At 43.8% G+C, this 19,745-nt stretch overlaps 1 protein-coding gene across 2 annotated transcripts in view; it reads right to left on the bottom strand.

The window, feature by feature from the left end:
* Positions 1-19,745, bottom strand: part of ACTL6B (actin like 6B) — a 545,030-nt gene that overhangs the window by 371,442 nt on the left and 153,843 nt on the right. For both annotated transcript variants that reach the window (XM_069644827.1, XM_069644836.1), the window contains one exon: positions 1,055-1,220. In XM_069644827.1, coding sequence (XP_069500928.1) covers positions 1,055-1,220 — 166 coding nt within the window. The remainder of the gene's footprint in view (positions 1-1,054; positions 1,221-19,745) is intronic.

Genomic DNA, 19,745 nt, shown 5'->3' with positions numbered 1-19,745 from the left:
AGTGAGTGACTGCGGCAGTCTGCATTGATCATGCATAGGGAGGGACAGAGGTCGCTTGCATCGATCACTCATAGCGGGTGACAGAGGCAGTCTGCATTGATCATGGTGACAGAGGCAGCCTGCATTGATCATGGTGACAGAGGCAGCCTGCATTGATCATGGTGACAGCGGCAGCCTGCATTGATCATGCATAGGGAGTGAGTGGGCAGATGGAGACTGCATAAATCAGGCATATGGCTGGGCAGATGCAGCCTGCACAGATGAGGCATATGGATGGGCAGATGCCGCCTGCATAGATCAGGCTTACTGAGGGAGAGAGGTAGACTGTAGACAATAGACTATGTATTTGTAGGGGCCATATCAGTCATTATAGGTCAAGGATCTGAAAGAGAAAACAAAGTCTATATAGTCCTTCTTCACAAAAGGGCAGAAGTAACCTGTGGAGATCCTATAGATGATGTGAGACTGTAAGCCTATATAGCATATATACATGAAGGGGCCACAACTGTCTGTGTAGATATAGTATATGAAGAGCCAAAGGTAGGTTCATTGGATAATATGCTGCCTGACCCTGAGCATAACAGTTGCACTACAGCAGCCCTGGTACAATGATAAACAATCTTGCTTCTTCCGAGTTGCCACAATATGCTGTTATAAGTGACATATCATATCAGCTCATCATATCATCATATCATATATCATATCACAATCCCTTCGAGTCTAAAAGCTTGGAAACAAATGTTTTAAAACTTCCAACATATATGTCGACCTAGGTCAGCTCAGTCTCTTCCATAACTTTGCCCAAGGGGAGCAAGAGCAGCCATGTGGTGGCTATAGACTGCGATCATCAGCAACCTTGGCTGGCTAAGAACCACTGATGCTGAAGGGACAGGTGTAGCACCCTGTGTCTGGCCCCAGATGGCCATTCCCAGAGCTCCTCCAACTCCTATATATCACAGATCTTATAATTCACCACCCAAATGCCTAGCCCCCTCCAGAGTGGGCTCCTCCCTCTACTATTCCCCCACAGTGCACCCATACCCAGATTTCTTACTCATTCCATTCTTCAGTGGTGAAATGACTTCTGTGCCTTCACGCGGCACGTGCAGCGAGTTGGTGTCAATGTAGTACACTTTCCCCGCCTTCTTCTCCTTCTCGCCATCGATGTCCATGGCGGAGTCGTCGTGTGCCAGGAGACCGACTGTGGTGGGGAAGTCCGCCTGAAATATTGAAAACATAACTGTGTGAAAAAAACGAAAGGCTTTTCTCCATCTACTCCCTACGGATTCTCCTCTCAGGTGACCGGGGACGGCCTTCGCTGTTGGATCCAGAACCTGGGCATGGACAAGCAGAGGAGGATCACCTGGGTGGAGAATCCCCAGGAGTTGGGGGGGGCACGAAGGCGAGACATGGTATGCCTCTTTTTTCAAATCCCCCTACCCAACATTTCTTCCACCTTCGTGGGCTATTATGCATCCTGTCCCATTACCCCCTCCCCAATTCCAACATGTACCAAGATAAAAAGGAGGATTACGAGAACAGGAACAAGGGAATTAAACATTTTGCCCCATTGTTTACTGCAATATGATCATCTCCCGTTTTCTGACAGCAAGTTACCCAAATTACTCACAATCCTAAGGGAACACTACAATTCCCATAATTCCCTTTATGTTTAGCCCGAATGGAAATATTCGCATTGGGTTTTGTTTTGGCAAGAAATCCGACGTGTATGGATGTCGAGGGAAACATTGTGATGGAAAAGAAAGATAATTATCTGGCTAAACAGTCATTTGGAAATAAATTCTCGCATTTACAGTTCGAAGAAAGAGAATTGATGACCAGTTCATAACTAAGCAGAGATCAAAGTAATGTCTCACTGATTAGTTGGAACACCTGTGGTCATATCCACTTATTTGGTGCCAGTGCTGATGTTCTTGCTCCACATGACAACATAATGTTACAGGAAACTTGGTTAATCAGCAGCCCAATTTGGGAGAACCATACTGTTTTACTTAACCCTGCAAAATCTGGGAAAAGTGGAAGACCTTCGTCTGGGTTAATGGTAATTATCAAAAATCATAGGAGCTGGCGTCTCTCATCTTGGCTAAATCCGAACCCGTATTTGCAGCTTGTTAAATTGGAATATTTGGAGGGCACAATGGCCATTCTAAACATTTACAGAAATCCCAAAGGCATACCTGATGTTTTATTTTTAGATCTAGAATTATTATTGAACATCATAATGGAGTCGCCAGAGATAACGACGGTGATAATGGCAGGTGATTTAAATTTACAACTCATTTCAACCCACACACAAACATTTTATTTAATCTGTTTAAGATGGAAGAGACTAGTCAAAGATCATAGACTAGTCATGTGCAATGGATCAATACCGGGGGATACCACTCCTATGCATACCAACTAATAGCTAACAACGCTAGAACGAGACTAAAATGGAATGGGCAGAATTCATCTGAATTTTTAAAAAAAGATTGAGCTAAATATCCAACACGATCAAATGAGCTCTACTGATTACACAGCACTTCTGCATCTATATACTGTAACATACAAGGATCACAAGCTAGAACACTTCAAACCGAAACATGAATTTGATGCTCTTGTTCAAGCTAAAAAAACAACTCTAAGGAAAAATAAAAGACTTATTCTGAGCTTGAATTGCTCGGATAAAAGACAGAATAAAACCCCTCTATTGCCAGTACAAAAATTGGCTTAGAGCATATCGAATTAACATGTTCCAAAAAGATGGAGAGTGCATGTTGAGAAGCAGTCTCAATAAAGATATGGGTCGGTCATGGGCATTCATTAATGCCAGTACTAATACCACTCAAAGAAATATACAAATCAATGGAGTGAGTGAATTAGAATGGACATCGTATTTTAGCAATATCTACAAGAAGGAAAAATCTGAGGACAATCAAGCTAAATCTGAACATTCCAACTACGAAGGTCTAAGCATTGAAGAAGTAGATGTTTTGCATTTTATAAACAAACTATCAAATTCCCGAGCCCCGGGCCCTGACAGGAAGAGTAACTATATGTGCAGACAAAACCCTGCACAATGGGCGAAGATCTTAAATCTCATTTTTAATCAGATTATAAAAACAAATAAAATACCGGAATCATGGTAATCTGCAATCATCATCCCGATTTTAAAAAAAGGAGTCAGAAAGTTACCCAATAATTACAGGCCGATCTCTTTGCTAGATGCCTCAGGCAAGCTTTTCTCGAGATTTATTCTCAGAGATTTCAATCAATGGACTTTACAATCAGGAGCAAGAAATCCACTACAAACTGGGTTTGTAGCTGGAATTGGAACCTGTGTCAACCTTTTTACTCTAACATCAATTATTGAGCACCATAAAATAATTAAACAGCCGCTATATTTCAGATATATAGATCTGCGAGCTGCTTTTGACTCTGTCTCTCGTGAATTGTTAATTAACAAACTTTCACGCCAAGGTTGCCCCAAATATATCATCCACTTAATTGAAGACCTGCACACGAACAACAGCGTACAGATTAGACTAAATAATGGTGGTAAATTATCACATACGATCAGAACATTCAGAGGACTGAGACAGGGATGTACGCTTGCATCAGCACTGTTTAATTTTTTTATATCTGATATGGGAGAGATTTTTAATAACATCTCACGGACCCACCCAAATTAGCAAATAAAAGTATACCTTTCCTAATGTACGCAGATGATTTGGTGATAATGTTGAAAACCCCTAATGGTTTACAAAAAGCAATGGACGCGGTTATAACTTACACAAACATCAATTATTTGAGTATCAATCGTGAAAAAACAAAAGTTATGATTTTTAATGTCCCTAGAAAAACATCAAAAAAATCAAACAAATGGAATCTTATGGGAGAGAGTCTCGAGGTAGTGAATAACTATATATTCTTAGGAGCTCAAATATTGTCAGTTAATCAAATCGCTGTGTTCAAACAACAACAACAAGATAGGGTAATCACATTTATTCATCAAACGAAGATCATTTAAAGAAAATATGGAAAGTTTACTTTGGCCCCTGCCTTAACATTTTATAATCAAAAAGTAACACCAAAATTGCTCTATTCTTCAGAAACAAAAGCCATTATAAAGGAGGATTTCTGGAAAATCCTGGAAGCAAAATATTGGAGAGAAGTACTTCATTTACCTATGTCAACTCCATGATCAATTATCAGATATGAGTTGGGATTAATTTCACTTAACATGAGGTATACATGGCTAGTAATAGCATTATTCAGAAAATGCCTACTAGCTTGGAAATCTGCCACAGTTTTGGGAACGCTGGCTGTTTACATCTTTTCATCCAAAGATCGTTTTATATCTAAATGGCGAAATCTAGTCGTCAATATTTTGGCGACAATAGATGCTTCATTGACAACTCTGCTTCAGAATCCTATACAGATAAAGACAAGGATTTTTGCAATGGATTGGGATAAAACAAAAGTTAGATGTTCTAATTACCGTGACTATGATTCTTTAATAGTCACAGTAAAAAAGCATTCCTATCCTGAACGATACTTGATTAGGACACCGTCAATGAAGCTTCGAAATGACTTTCTTCGATTTCGTTTAAACTTATGGCCAACAAGACAGGTGATGGCTCGGAGAAAGCTCATCAATAAGGAACAAAGATACTGTAGATATTGCAAACAACAAGATAAAACAGAAACTTTGAGACACTTACTTACTGAGTGCGAGAAACTCCTTAGCCATCGAGTAAAGTACTTCAAACAGATAACAGAACCATTTGGTGTTTATACATCTGATGCATTGTGGAGAACTATTTACTCTGTAGTTTCAATAAGAACAATAGCATTTCTCAATGAGTTGAAACTAGAGGACACTGAATCTGTAATAATTTGATACATTTCATAAGTAAACATCAAGCAGTAACAAAATTGAATGCAATATGGCAGATGGTAAGTGGTAGAGGAGGAGTTAAACAGTTAATTTATAAAACGTAAATGTATTATGTACAAAAAGGTTTTAAAAATGTGAATTAATTTTGTATTGAAAAATTGATTAACACCAGCTATAACAATTTTTTTAAAAAAAGAATAATAATAATAATAATTCCCTTTCACCACCGAGTTACCCAGGTACTGGGAAGAAGAAGCCATAAGGATAACCTCTAAAGAACACATTTTGAGAAACCGCTGAAAGAATACTTACAACCAACACTAGGTTGTCCCACTAATAGGGGCAGGCAGGGCTGGACAACTACTCCCACTTGCCTCCAATTGTCTTTCCCACCAAATGTGAAAGGTGGGCCTAGAAAGCACGAGCTGGGGATGCTGGAAGGACCGTGATGAGAAGGAGGAGAAAACAGCAGCTGGAAGAACCCTGGACAGCCTGGAGGATGACGGTGTGGCGAGGGAGCTGTGTCTCCAAGGAGCCAAACCACGGACAGCTGGAGTTTGCTGGTAGTGTCCAAGCTAGTGCTCATTCCCTGGGTGAGCTAGTGAAGCCCAGGTGCCTAAGGGGCAGGTAGTGAGACCCTGACCTCAACAACATCCCATTAAAGAACCATAAAGAATCCCATTAAAGTCCCAAGACTGCCAAAATGCTGCCACGTGGAGCTAGCGAAATGGGAGCAAAATGGCACTAGTGCATTGTGGGACTTGGAGTTAGAAATTTGGGAAAACTGAAAATTAGAGACACTTTTTTGGGAGAAGCTGAATGAGGCTGGGTACAAGAAGGAACAGATCTTCTGGGGATGATGCGATCCAGGCTGTGGGAGTTGGAAAGCCAACAGGCTAATCAGTGAGTGAGAGGATCAAGAGAAAGCCAGGCAAGATTTCCAAGCTTTCGGGAAGCTGCAAGTCTTCAAAAGGCAGAGATGAGCGAGCTGAGGAAAGAAACCTTCAAGGAGCCAGGAAACGGCCCACAACCCTCCCAGGTGAAGGGTGTAATTGGGGAGGAGCAGAGGAGGCGTTGGTAACGGCCTTGAGCTGCGAGGAAAAGATGAAAGACATTAATTTAACACAACCGGTGAGATATCGTGCACAACAAAAGTCTGGTTGATGTTAAAGGGAAAGTGGCTGTGATATGAAAGTTGAAGGTTGCGCATGTGCTGCTAAACATGCAGATGAAGAGAGCATTTGTTAGAATACAGAGTAGAAGAGTGGTCCTGCGAGAGGAAGTCGCACATTGCAAAGTCTCTGTGAAATGTTATGAACTTCTGAAAGATATTACAAGCAGAGATCAAAGGAAAGAAATGTAAATAAGAGGAAAATTAAATATGTAAAATGCGAAGTATGCCAAGAGGGCAAAGGTAAAAACATGGAAAAAGGTAAAATATTAAGAACTTTGGAAAAGGCCAAGAAAGCAAGTAAAAGAATATAAGAACTATAAGTACCGAGAGGCATTGGTGCTGCTAAAGAAGATTGTGAATTGAATATGGAAAGAGAGGTCGAGGTGGTCATGCAGAGGTCTATGTAAATTGCTTCCCGTTTTGAAAGTTTTTGACAGTGAAAAGAACCCCATGAAGAACAAGACAGGGTTGTGCCCGGCAAAGGGAAGCCTGTGCAGAACTGTCAGAAAATGAGAGCATATGAACTGAGTATTGATGACAAGGTGCGTGAAACCTAAGGAAGTGATTGAACTACCGTAATTGAAAGCCTAAAGATTGAACTGTTGAACTGTGCCAGTAAGCCAAAGCGTGCAAGACTGATAGAACTGTGCCATTCACCTATCCTTTGTTTATTAAGAGACTCTCTAGAGCCCGTGGGGTTGAACCTGGGGATGGGAGCTGGTGCTGAAACCATTCTGACATTTCCTTTTAGAGACAATATTTTCATTTTGTATTTACCTTAACACATTTGTTATTCTAAGAAGGAGTGCAAGGTTAGGTTTTCTTAATATAGACCTTTTTATTTTTAGCAGTCTGACCTGGACACATTTATCATTTAGTTAATTGTCGAGACTACTCCCATTTTAGAGTTAGACTTCCTAACAGGTCCTACCAACACAACTAAAACTTTAAATAAAAGGTGCTCAACAATTGTATCCATTGTGTCTGCTGCTGTATACCATGCCTTCCTCACAACTGTATGCCCACCTGGCAACGGGTTTCCCCCAGCAGGCTCACCTGGTGCAGATCCTCTCTGCCCCGGGGATAGAAAGAAGAACTCTATGGGCATTGGGACACAACACTTAGGCTGATCTCCTGATGTAGTTTCATAAATCACAAAACATCCTTCCAAACCTATGAGCAAAGTTGTGTCTAGGTCGATGACTTGGAACGAAGTAGTCCACACCTAGGTGATCGGTGTTACTGATGCCAATGCCATTCCTTAGCTAACAAAAAGATGCCACCCTGACGGTACCAACTCTGCACAACCCCTAGGATCTATGCTAATAAATTCCATACCCTGCCTGGCCACTAGGTATCACTTCTTTAATGGATGAACTGTGGAGTCAAATTGTAAGACATATATGAGACCACAACCAATGTGCTAAATTGACTAACCACTAGATGGTATGGCTGTCAATGTAATGCAAAGCCACAGCCGCTAGGTGTCACAGCTGCACCAGTGTATTTTGACCTACAGTGATTATGCACCAAGGAAACTGCTCAGGGTAGCCTTGGTGGCATTGGCAAGTGTTGTCTACTCAGTCTCATTTATCGGCCCCTTCATCAGTTTAAATGGTCACTAAACAACGGCCACTAGACACCATTGTCCGACTCCCAGGACAAAATGGCCATTACTGGCAACTCCCTCCAAATTCCCAAGCTTAGTCTAGGAGGCTCATGGACCCTCAAGCACCAGGGTAACGGGGGAGTGGTACGGCACTTCTTTCAAACGCTGCAGTGTTATCTCCACCACTAAATGACAATGGCCTGTTATCTCAAGGTCTATGTTTGAATTCACATTTCATCTTCTTAAGCTTATGTTCACTAGTCCCTTCTGACACAGACCACAGACTGAAGGACATTAGGCTTTCTGTCCAGCTGTTTTAACCTCCCTCCCCTGTCTACCATTCACAGTGGGAGCTTGAAAGGGCGCAATATGAAAGGCACTCTAACAGTGCACAGCATTGAGTGCATGCTAAAAAATCAGCTAGGGCAGTAGCATGAAAAGTAGGACCAAAAACCCCAGATGTAACCTCCTACCTTAATCCTAACACCCTGCCACTGAATCAAACCCTTCAAACTCTTATTCCTCAACCATAATCCAACAATAACCCCAAACATTACCCTAACTCAAACCGCTAACCTCCAATCCTGATCTAGAATACGAATAGTAAACCCCAAGCATTTATCCATAGTCATAAATGTACTACTAATTTATGTCAACTTGAAACAAATAAAAAAAACAAGTGTGACCTTCATCCAAACACTAACTTTAACACCTTCACCCCTGACCATGAATCCCTAACCACTGAGCCTGGTGGGATGCTAGCGCACTGCGAAATTGCATATACCATATTCCATATGCAAGCCAGGAGATTAGTTATTGCCTCAACTCCCTAGTCTTGCCCCTTCTCCTATCAGCCATAGAGACCCCAAATGAGGCCAGCACTGTTTGACTGACATGTTCAGACTTGAAAAGAAAATCACCAAAATCTAGTCTTTAATTTATCATTCCTCACAGTAAGGAATACATCAAGGTTTTCACTATCTATAAAGGACCACAACCCTATCTCTATTGACTTCCTAACTAGAATCATTAGAGGTGATTGGTCCTAGAACTTATTTTACCAATGACAAGAGAAGTGTTGATTATGTAAGGATAAAGCAAGCGATGAGACACTAAAACATTTCATTATGAAATGTGTGAAGTGTCAAGGAGTTCCCCCCTTCTCACCCGAGTTCAATCTTTGCTGGATTTCTTGGTCGATGCCTTTTTGCAGATGGATCTGGTCTTGAATAAGGCTGCACGAGTCCCTTCCGACTCCAGCGTGCGTTCAAAGTCCCGGGATGCAAAGATCCAGGAATCCGGGAAATATACAGAGTGCGCTATTCAGCACACGAGTCCAGGAATCAAGAAAGGAAGGAAAGGGACTAGGAATGGGGTTGGCTGGGAAAGAAGCAAGGAAAACAATACCGCGAGCTACGGAGTACACGTCTGGTCGCTACTTCGCAATAGCATTGAGACGCGCGGAGCTGCGGGAGGTGTGGTCTATTAATAGAACACGTTACGTCCAACGTGTAGAGCGAGGAAGGTGTTTCACAGTGGACGGCCATGTTGGGAGTACCAGGGAGTGTAAGCCCCGTTGAGACAAGGACCAGGAAGTCCAAAAGGGGCGTGTTCTGAAGGTCATGACAGCATGCCTCCTCCGAAGACACGTTCCTCCGGGTTTGCATGGGTGTATAAGGTGAAATCTTCTGAGCAGTCGAGGGGCCTTGAGATTAGAAATTCTTTCCCAGGTTCTTTCACAAGTCACTAGGAGGATATCCTTTCCATTCAACCAGGTATTGAAGCTGACCCCGTTTATACCTGAAGTCACATATTCGGGATACTTCATATTCCAATTGGTTGTCCACCAGCAGAGGAGGAGGTCGGCAGGATTTCCGGGAGGATTGGGTGTAGGGTTTTAATAAGGATGTGTGAAATACTGGGAGAATTTTCTTCCAGGAGTCTAGTAGTCTGATCCGGTATGAAACTGGATTGATAATTTCCTTGATGGGAAATGGACCATAGTACCGAGGGGCCAACATGTTTGGCCGTAGATGTTGGGGTAGTAATTTTGAGGACAACCAGACTTGATCACCAATTGCATAAGAAGGGCCTGGTCTTCTTTTGGAATCCGCATACCTCTTAGTCTGTGTTCTGGCCTTCTGTAAGTTTTCTTTGGCCTCCTGGTGTACGTTGATGAGGGTTTCTATCCAGGAGTCGACAGTAGGTACTGGTGTAGGATGAGGGAGAACAGAGGGAAGAACCGATAGATGGAAACATTGGCTACAATAAAAGGGACTGGTTTTAAGTGCTGAATGATCGGAATTGTTGTAGGCGAATTCAGCCACGGGTATCAGGAGTGACCAGTCATCCTGAACCTTGGTGGCAAAACAACGAAGATACTGCTCCAGGGTCTGATAAGCACATTCTGTGGCCACGTTGGTTTGGGGATGATAACCAGATGAGAGGGCGCGTTGGATTCCCAAAATGCGACAGAGATGTTTCCAGAATTGAGAGATGTATTGGGGTGCTCGATCAGATATGATCTTGGAAGGAAGTCCATGCAAACGGAATATGTGTTCCAGGAAGATTCCAGCAAGTTCGGATGAGGATGGTAGCTTACACAGGGGTGTAAAATGAGCCATATGAGTGAACAAGTCTATGGTAACCATGATGGTCGTGTATCCTCGGGAAGGTGGTAATTCCACAATGAAGTCTGTAGCAATGAATTCCCATGGCCTTGTTGGCAGTGTAGGTTGCAGTAGAAGACCCGCCGGTCTCTTGTTATCATATTTATTTTGACTACAGATAGTACAAGCTTTGATGTACTGCTGTACGTTGGTCTTCATTCCAGGCCACCAAACCTGTCTTTGTATGAGGCGGAGGGTGTTGGTTATGCCATGATGTCCGGAGTGAAGGGTATCATGACAGAGGTTTATTATTCTTTGTTGTAGTTTCGGTGTAGGAATAACCAGTGCATTGTCCTTGAATAAATATCCTTCCTTAACTCTTGGGTTCCATTGATTCTTCCTTGAAATATCCTTCCAGAGATCAGAGGATTGGGTTTGCACTCGAATTTCTTCCAGGAGATTGACTGCTTGAGCTACAAAGATCGTGTGGGGAAACATCTTAGGATAGGCCCTATCTTCCGTAGCTACATAGTCAGGACGTCGAGATAAGGCGTCAGCAATCAGGTTTTGTGATCCGGGAACATGAGTGATTTGGAACTGGTACTGGGCAAAGAAGTAGGCCCAACGCGCCTGGCGACTGTTCCTACACTCCAATGACTGTAGAATTTGAAGATTCCGATGGTCCGTGCGGACCTGAACTGGATATCTAGCACCCAGAAGTGGATGTCGCCATTCAGTGAAGGCTTGGCGGATGGCCAACAGTTCCTTTTCCAGGACGGAGTAATTTGTCTCACTGGGAGTCAGGGTTCGTGAAAGGTAAGCAATGGGGTGTTCCAGTTTATCCTCAAGTTCCTGCTTCAAGACCACTCCTATGGCGTAGTTAGAGGCATCCAATCCCAATAGGAATGGTCGATTTATGTCGGGTTGGGCCAAGATGGGGGCTTGCGTGAACTCTGTCTTTAAACGTTGGAATGCCTTATCTTGCGGTGTAGACCAGATAAAGGGGGTGTCTTTCCTCAAGAGAGCAACTATCGGCTGAACGATCTCGGAAAAGGTGGATATGAACTTCCGGTAGAAGTTGGCAAGCCCCAGGAAGGATTGAACTTGTTTCACGGACATGGGAGCGGGCCATGCCAGTATGGCCTTTACCTTTGAAGGGTCCATACCAATTCCTTCTGGGCTAAGGATGAATCCTAGGTAGTGAACAGAAGTAACGTGAAACGAGCATTTTTCGGGTTTGGCTAAAAGTTTGTGTTCACGGAGTCGTTGTAATACTGCCTTTACATGTTCTTCATGCTTTAGAGGATCCTTGGAAAAGATCAATATGTCGTCCAGATAGACAATGACGAAGAGGAATAACATGTCAGAAAACACCCTATCCATAAAATGTTGAAAAACTGCAGGGGCATTAGCTAGTCCAAAGGGCATGACTAGATATTCACAGTGACCAAAGGGTGTTCTAAAGGCTGTTTTCCATTCGTCTCCTTTCCGGACACGGATCAAATGATAGGCAGATCCAATTTCGTGAATATTACGGCGCCTCTCACAGCTTCCAGGATATCCGAGATCAAGGGCAGTGGGCACCGATCTTTGAGGGTGCATTGATTTAAGCCACGATAGTCGAGGCAAGGTCTGAGTTCCCTGGTGTCCTTCTTGGGAACAAAGAACAATGAAGCACCCGCTGGAGATTTTGAGGGTTTTATGGTGCCGTTTTCAAGGTTGGTATCTAGGTATTCTCTGAGGGCCTTTTTCTCAGGTTCGGAAAGGATGAACATTCTGCTGAAGGGAATCACTGCTGAGGGATCTGTATCTATGGCGCAGTCTTCAGGTCTGTGAGGGGGTAAGGCCTGGACTATGGCAGTTGAGAATACATCAGCATATCCCTGATAGGCCTCTGGGACTTGTATGATATTGGAAACCAGGAGTGGTGTTTGCTGGTCTCTTGGTGGTTCTTTACGGGGTGTTGAGGAGGGATCCAGGAATAGACAGTGGGACATACAAAACTCTGAGCCTAGGAATAGTGATCCTACTGTCCAATTGATATACGGATTGTGCTTCTGTAACCAGGGCATACCCAATACCATGGGATAATGAGCTGACTTAATGATGTCGAATCTAATCCGCTCTTGTTGATGGTTTATAGAAAGCTGGATATCTTTTGTCTGCAGGTTTATGGGTCCTGAAGTGAGGGATCTTCCGTTGATTGCTTCCACCGGCTGCATGGTGCTTCGTGTCTCGTATGGAATATGATGACTAACAACCCAATCTTGATCAATGAAAATGCCCATAGCTCCACAGTCTATCAAGGCCAGAATGGGATAGGTCTTATTCTTGGAGGGCAATAGGAAGGCCTGCAGTATCACCAAATTGTTTTGTCCACGAGAGTTCAAGGATGGAATTGATGTGGAGCAAACATTCCTCTCCCGAAGCTCTGCTTCATGTAGGATCGGGAGCTGGCGTTTCCCGAACGCCGAGGAGGGTCTAGAGGACACTCCCTAACCAAGTGTTTGTCTGAGGCACAATACATGCCCAACCCCGTATGAATCCTTCTCATCCTTTCTTGCGGGGTTATAGGTCCATGGAAGGCTCCTATCTGCATGGGTTCTGGTTCAGAGACTGGGCCTGGTTTTGTGTCTGTCTTGGTGGTACTATCAAAGGACACTTTCGGAGGATTACCTCTGGATTTCTTCATTTCTGCCTTCCTTTCCTAGATACGGAAATCTATTTGCATGGCAAGGTCCATTAGTGCCTGGAATGAGTTTGGGCGATCCACTCTGGCCAACTCATCCTTAATCTCCTCATTCAGTCCTCTCCTGAAAAGGGTAAAACTCGCCTCAGGGGACCAATCAGCTTCCTTGACTAATTGCTTGAATCGAGTTACATACGTGAGCTATCCTGGGATCCTTGCTGAAAGTCTAACAGGCGTTCCTGGGCACTATAGACCTGCTCTGGATGGTCAAACATGGTTTTAAGGGCTCGTATGAACCCATCATAGTCATCTAGGAGAGCATCGCTGGAATTAACGAGGGGCGTAGCCCAGGTTAAGGCATTTCCTGAAAGGTGAGAAATTATGAACCCCACCTTAGCCCTGGGAGTCGAAAAGTAGTAGGGCTTAAAAGTAAAGTTGACCAAACATGAATCCAGGAATCCGCAAAGGGTTTTTGCCGACCCATCGTATTTGTCCACTATGTCGACGAAGCAACACACTTTCTTTTGTGGCAGAAACACGGGATAGAACTAATTGTTTGAGAGCAGCGTTTTCCGCCTTTAGATCCTGCACCTCGGTTGATAGCTCTTGCATGCCACGCATCAGGTCCTGGACGGCCGCTTCCATGTCCATATCGAGTTCGGTCGGGTGGCGTCTCAAACTGTCAAGGAGTTCCCCCCCTTCTCACCTGAGTTCGATTTTTGCTGGATTTCTTGGTCGATGCCTTTTTGTGGACGGATCTGGTCTTGAATAAGGCTGCACGAGTCTCTTCCTACTCCATTGTGCGTTCAAAGTCCCGGGATGCAAAGATCCAGGAATCCGGGAAATATACAGAGTGCGCTACTCAGCACACAAGTCCAGGAATCAAGAAAGGAAGGAAAGGGACTAGGAATGGGGTTGGCTGGGAAAGAAGCAAGGAAAACAATACCGCGAGCTACGGAGCACACGTCTGGGCACTACTTCGCAATAGCATTGAGACGCGCGGAGCCGCGGGTGGTGTGGTCTATTAATAGAACACGCTACGTCCAACATGTAGAACGAGGAAGGTGTTTCACAGTGGACGGCCATGTTGGGAGTACCAGGGAGTGTAAGCCCCATTGAGACAAGGACCAGGAAGTCCAAAAGGGGCGTGTTCTGTAGGTCATGACATGAAGACTGAAGACAGTAGATTAAAATTCCTGAGAATTAAATGATCCTTTCAGATGCCTTTTGGACACGACTTATGGATGGTAACCAAGTTAAACTAATACTGGCCATGTTGCGAGCATTTAAAATTCAATGTTATTAAAACTGAATGTAAGTTAGGAGATATTGTGTTATACTATTTATTAAATTGCTAATATTTATTATTGTGAAAGATTATGTTCTTATATAATTCCATTTAATTTAATTTTTATTTGTGTTTTACAATTAAGATTGCACACTGAGAAATGTGATTATGCGTAAGGTTTTATCTAAACTCCATCTCATATATAAATAAAATAGGTGAATGTTTTAAAAGAAACCCAGACCTAGTACTACATCAGTACTACATCAGTGGATGGGGGAGTGGGAGGAGGGGGCTTTGGGGCAGGACGGGGGGTGGGGGATTGGTGGAGTTGTTCCGACCTCAGAAGGAACCTTCGTTATACCTGAAGTCCACTGGCAGGGAGGAAGCCATCTACCCATGGACAAAGCACACTATGGTGGATGGTCTGCAGGGCAGTGTCAAACTGGTACACATAGCCACATAGCAGGAACACTATTTCTCTGCTATTCTACTCAGCCTATTGGACAATTCATAAGCTTTTGTTAGAGTGAACTGTACCTGACGTGTCCTAATACCAGAGTCAGGCACAGTCAGGCAATTGAACAAAATCACACAAACCTGATGGTGCTTTCCCTTCCCCACCGGGATAAAAGGTGGAGCACTAGAGCACAGGATGAGCAAGACAGACCGCACAATGTTAGGGTTAACTCAGCACGGCAGTTCAAGAGGAGGCGAAAGACGGTGAATACAGGCCCCCTGCAATGCATTTGCCTCACACTTTGCCATCAAAACACAGGGTGACAAGGAGAGAAGTGACCTTGCCCTTTCCGATCAAGACCTGTGAAACCTCTGCAGATGGAAACAGACCGCGAACAAAGGCCAGCGTGTGTTCAATGGCACACGTGACCAACTTCCACTGATAACCAAGCCGGCGAGGGACACTGGTCTCCGTGATATCAGCCTTGACATGAAGGAGAAGAAAGCCAAGTGGTTAATGAAACGAGTGCGAGTCGATAAGAAACTGGGCTGGGTTCAACGAAAAGTAGCAAACAGATTTGAACTTTGGAAAGCTTAAAGAAACATTTGAGAAAGTGGGGGAAAAGCCTGCAACAGAGGCATCCATCACCACGTGGGTGCTCACGCAGAAAGCTCTGGATGATTACCCGAATAGAGACTCCCATAACCAGAAGCAATTGGGTAAGAGGTGAAGAATGGTCAAAGTGGTCATACAGGGGTCTTGTAAAATCCTTTGTACCATCGATAGTCTTTGACCGACAGAGAATTGTGAAAGCTAAGGGAAGTGAATCCCACTGTGTTTCGTGAAGATTGCCAGAAGGATGCTAATGAAAAGGGGCGAAGTCTGAAACACCGTTGAGGAATTGTTGGTAAAGGTTGGCAAGATGGAGCCCGGTAGAGGGAAACCGACCATCCTGAATGGTGTGTGGAATGAAGTGAACCCATCCAAGGGGTGTATACAGTGAATAATCTATTACAAAAGTCAGTGAGAGTGAACCCGGCAGAGGGAAGCCGACACCCAATAATTGGCAAAAGTGAAACCGGCAGAGTGTAGCCGACAACCAAGGGAAAAGACCGAAAACCTGTTTTAAAAGACATTTACTGAGACACAAAGATTTGTGAAAGCAAGAAGCACGGCAAGACAAGAGGAAGGGAAGTGTCCCCCTTGTCATTTGGGGTCTGAGCCTGGCCAAGGGAGATCCAGGGGTGGAAAGTTATCACCCCAAAGGTCACAGAGAAAGGAACTGTCTTGTTAATTTGTTGAATACGACTTCTGAGGGGTCTGCGCCCAGAAGAGGGGCACCCAGGGGTGAAGCTATCACCCAAAGTGTTCATAGAACAGAACTTTGTGTTTGTTTGTTTAGAGGATCAGGCCTCAAAGGCAATAGACTTTTTCATTACAAAGAGAAGTAACCATCGAAGAACCCGATAGCTGATACGGAACTGTTAGCTCGAGCTGGGAAGGCTCGGGCGTGTGCTGTGCTCCAAAGTCCCACCTTGTCCCGTGCTAAAAAAGTGGGGATGGGAGACCTCGAGGCAACCACAACCTGACTTATTTGTGAACACTTTCTTCTTTATTTTGAATATTCTATCCCACACTCTTTCTGTAATTAGTTGTAAGGAATTGGCAATAGTTTTTCTTTGTTAATATAGGCTTTTGACTCTCACAAGACGCAACAAGGACTGCCTTATTTTTCATTTGATGGTCGACGCTTGCTCCCATCTTAGATTTAGGTTCGGCGTTTTTCCACCCTGCACTTACAGTTTAATAAACACCCTTGAACTGTTATCACCTGTGTTTGTCTTTACTGTTGTCACCATGAGTTGCTTACAGTTGTCACCAAAATAGGTTTTATTCAATGTTAACTTGGCTAGATATTGGGCCTCATTACATGTATGCAGGAACGGAAACAAGGGTGCTGGTAAGCTCACCGGCACCCTTGTTTCCGGACCGGCAAACTAAGTCTGCCTGTCGGAGCCGCTGTGCTCGACAGGCCTGACCATGCTGGGTGCAGCGGCCAGGGTAGGCAGACCGGTCATGGAAGCACCGGCACCGTCAGCAACAGTGCTGGCGCTTCCATGTCCCCACTCCCACAGAGTCCTATGGGACTTACATTTTACCAGTGCCTGATTTACCGGGCCAGCGAACTTGCTATCTCCCGTTGGCAACGGGAAGTCAGGCACCTGTACAATTTTACGAGTCCAGCGGCAACCCGTCGGTAGCAGCGGCAGGGTTACCGCCGGACTCGTAATGAGGCCCATTATCTTTAGCTGACTTGCAGGCTTGAGGTGGGTTGGAAGAGACTACATTGGTCCTAGTGTGTATGGGGACATGCCCACATATGGCTGTAAGAACCAGGATGAGAAGGCTGAGTGGTGTAACTTGCAACAGGAAGCCAAGGAGGCTTCAAAATACAGCATCTAAGAGAGGGTTGGTGAAGTCAACTGCAATTTATCCAAAAGAAAATAGGTATGATATATGATATGATATAAGGCATTTATAATGCACCTGTACACACGTGTTCCTAGGCGCCACAATACAAGAGTGGGAAGACATAGGGAGGACCGGACAAGCGATCCTACTAGGTCTTGTGTCATTCGGATCATACAAGTGCGACAATAGAAGTACTGGCGGAAGGAGAGGGGGAAGTGCAAGGGAGAGGCAAGTGGGAAGTGTGATCAGGGTAGCATGGCTCTGAGTAAGTGCAGCCAGGGCAGCAAGGTACTCTGTAAGTGTAGGCAGGCAGTGGGGCTGTAGGGGTTACAGTTACAGCCCCTAAGTGCACGGTATGGCAGGAGGCAGTGTAAAGGAAGACTGGTTGTGGAGTGGAGGGGCCTGGTACCCAGTGAAGCCCTGAGGGAACCAATCAACCAGTCAGGGCAGCAGACAGGTATGTTAGCAAGGGAGCAAGAGCAAGGGAATGCAGAGGAGAAAAAGTAGGCTCTTTGACTGCTTCAGGGAAAATGTGCGTATTTTCTGTTTAAGATGGCACCTTGGCACGCCAGTTGTTTGCATTTTTGCTTTGCGTTTTCCACCCACGGGTTGTCATTCAGGTTACTGTTTAGCCACATGCCAAGGTATTTAATCTTCTTTACACATTTCAACGGTTCTGCGTTCAGCCTCCATATTGGTTCAGTAGTTTTTCGGCACCTTTTAGCTTTAGTAAGATCTTGCAACAGCAGTATTTCCGATTTTGTTGGATTGATTTTTAGATGGTTTTCAGAGACGTATTATTCTAGGGCTGATAGTTTCCTTCTGAGCCCAATAGGCGTCATGTCCAGCAGGACTATGTCGTCTGCATAAAGTATCCAATCCAGCGTTTCCCCATTGATTTTTGGAGGGAATGAGCTAATAGTATTTAGTGTTTCTCCGATGTCAAGGAAGAATAGACAGAATAGGGTAGCCGCTAACGGACATCCCTGTTTAACACCATGGTTAGTCATTATCGGCACACTCAAGGTTCCAACATTATGTAGTCTGATTTTTATTTGTGTCTCTGTATGAAGCGCTTTAATGGGACCTAGAAACTTTTCTGGACATCGCCATTTCGTTAGTTTGGCCCATAGTAAATTGCGATTGACTGTGTCAAACGCATTTGACAGGTCCACAAAAGCTAAGTAGAGTTTATTATTTTGTTTTATAGCTTCCATTTTCAAGAAGTTTAAGATGATTAAATTTAGACCGCAGCCTATCCCTTTTGCAAAACCTGATTGTCTTGGGTCAAATCTACTAGCTTCTTGAGTCCACTTTAGAAGACGTTTCTGTAGTTGAGTTGCAAATATTTTGCCCAGCACATCAAGGAGTGTGATCGGACAGTAGTTTTTAGGGTCCGACCGTATGCCCTTCTTAAAAATAGGCACAACGATGGTGCTCTTCCATGATGTCAGGATCTTTCTATGACATAATATTGACTCAAACAAGACGTGACAAAAATCCGTCCAGAAATTTGGATGTTGTTTCAGGAGATGGTTTGTAAGGCCGTCTGGTCCGGGCGCTCTAGAAGAGCTGAGTCGCATGATGTTACTTAGGATGTCATCTTTATCGATCTTAATTGCCCACTCATCTTCAGATAAATGTTGGTCAATGATGTTTGAGCCTTTTCGTTGTAAATGTATTGGTATAGTGGACAACCCATGTAACCTCAGGCACCATGTTAGTTATTAGCGCCCCTTGTAGTGTCATCATATCATTTAAATATCTCCAGAAGGCATTTGTATTTCTCTTGGCAAGTGTTTCCGTCATCACGTTGCAGCATAATAGATCTATGGCTAATTAGCCAGTTATTGTATCGCTGCTTTTCTTGTTTAGTCACTCTTTTGCGTTCTTCCGATCGAAGGTTTTTAGCTATTCCGACTGCTTTGGTCAGTTGTTTTTTCTTTATAGTTACTTCGGCATCCCAGACCTGTGTTTTTTTAAAGTCAGGTTTACCTCTCCTCATATCAATTTCTCGATATGTTTCCAAAAGTGTAGTTTATTCAATCCGATCTGCTTCTTTTTCTTTTTCTAAAGAATTCAGAAGGGAGAATCTCATTGAATCATTTATCCTTAGACGATTACGTCCAGGTTCCACCACCAAGTGCTCTGGCCTCATGGTTTTTCCATTTTCCTTTTTTTGCTGGGATATTTTGATGTCGATTTTAAGCATATGATGGTCACTTTGTGGCATCTCAATTATTTGCATCCTGTCAACCTGGAATATAACTTTTTCGATGCAAACAAATAGTCAATTGTTGATGATTTATCTTTTCTGTGCCACATCAGTTGAGATGGGATATCACCTGGGATATTCCCGTTTAACATCTTCAGGTTCCATACTTTCATTTCACGCAGCTAGCCTCTGCAGCTTGATAGCTGTTTCTTGATTATAATTCTTGTTTCGTGATCTTGTTCTTTTGTTGACAGTTAATATTAAGGTCTCCGCAGATTATTATGTTCACATCGTCATTTTTTTCGTATGTAGCTGATAACACCTTTGAAATT

This window comes from Ambystoma mexicanum, chromosome 1p, assembly GCF_040938575.1.
Source record: "Ambystoma mexicanum isolate Mex_15411 chromosome 1p, UKY_AmexF1_1, whole genome shotgun sequence".
Lineage (NCBI taxonomy): Eukaryota > Metazoa > Chordata > Amphibia > Caudata > Ambystomatidae > Ambystoma > Ambystoma mexicanum.
This window is presented reverse-complemented; position numbering and strand designations above follow the sequence as displayed.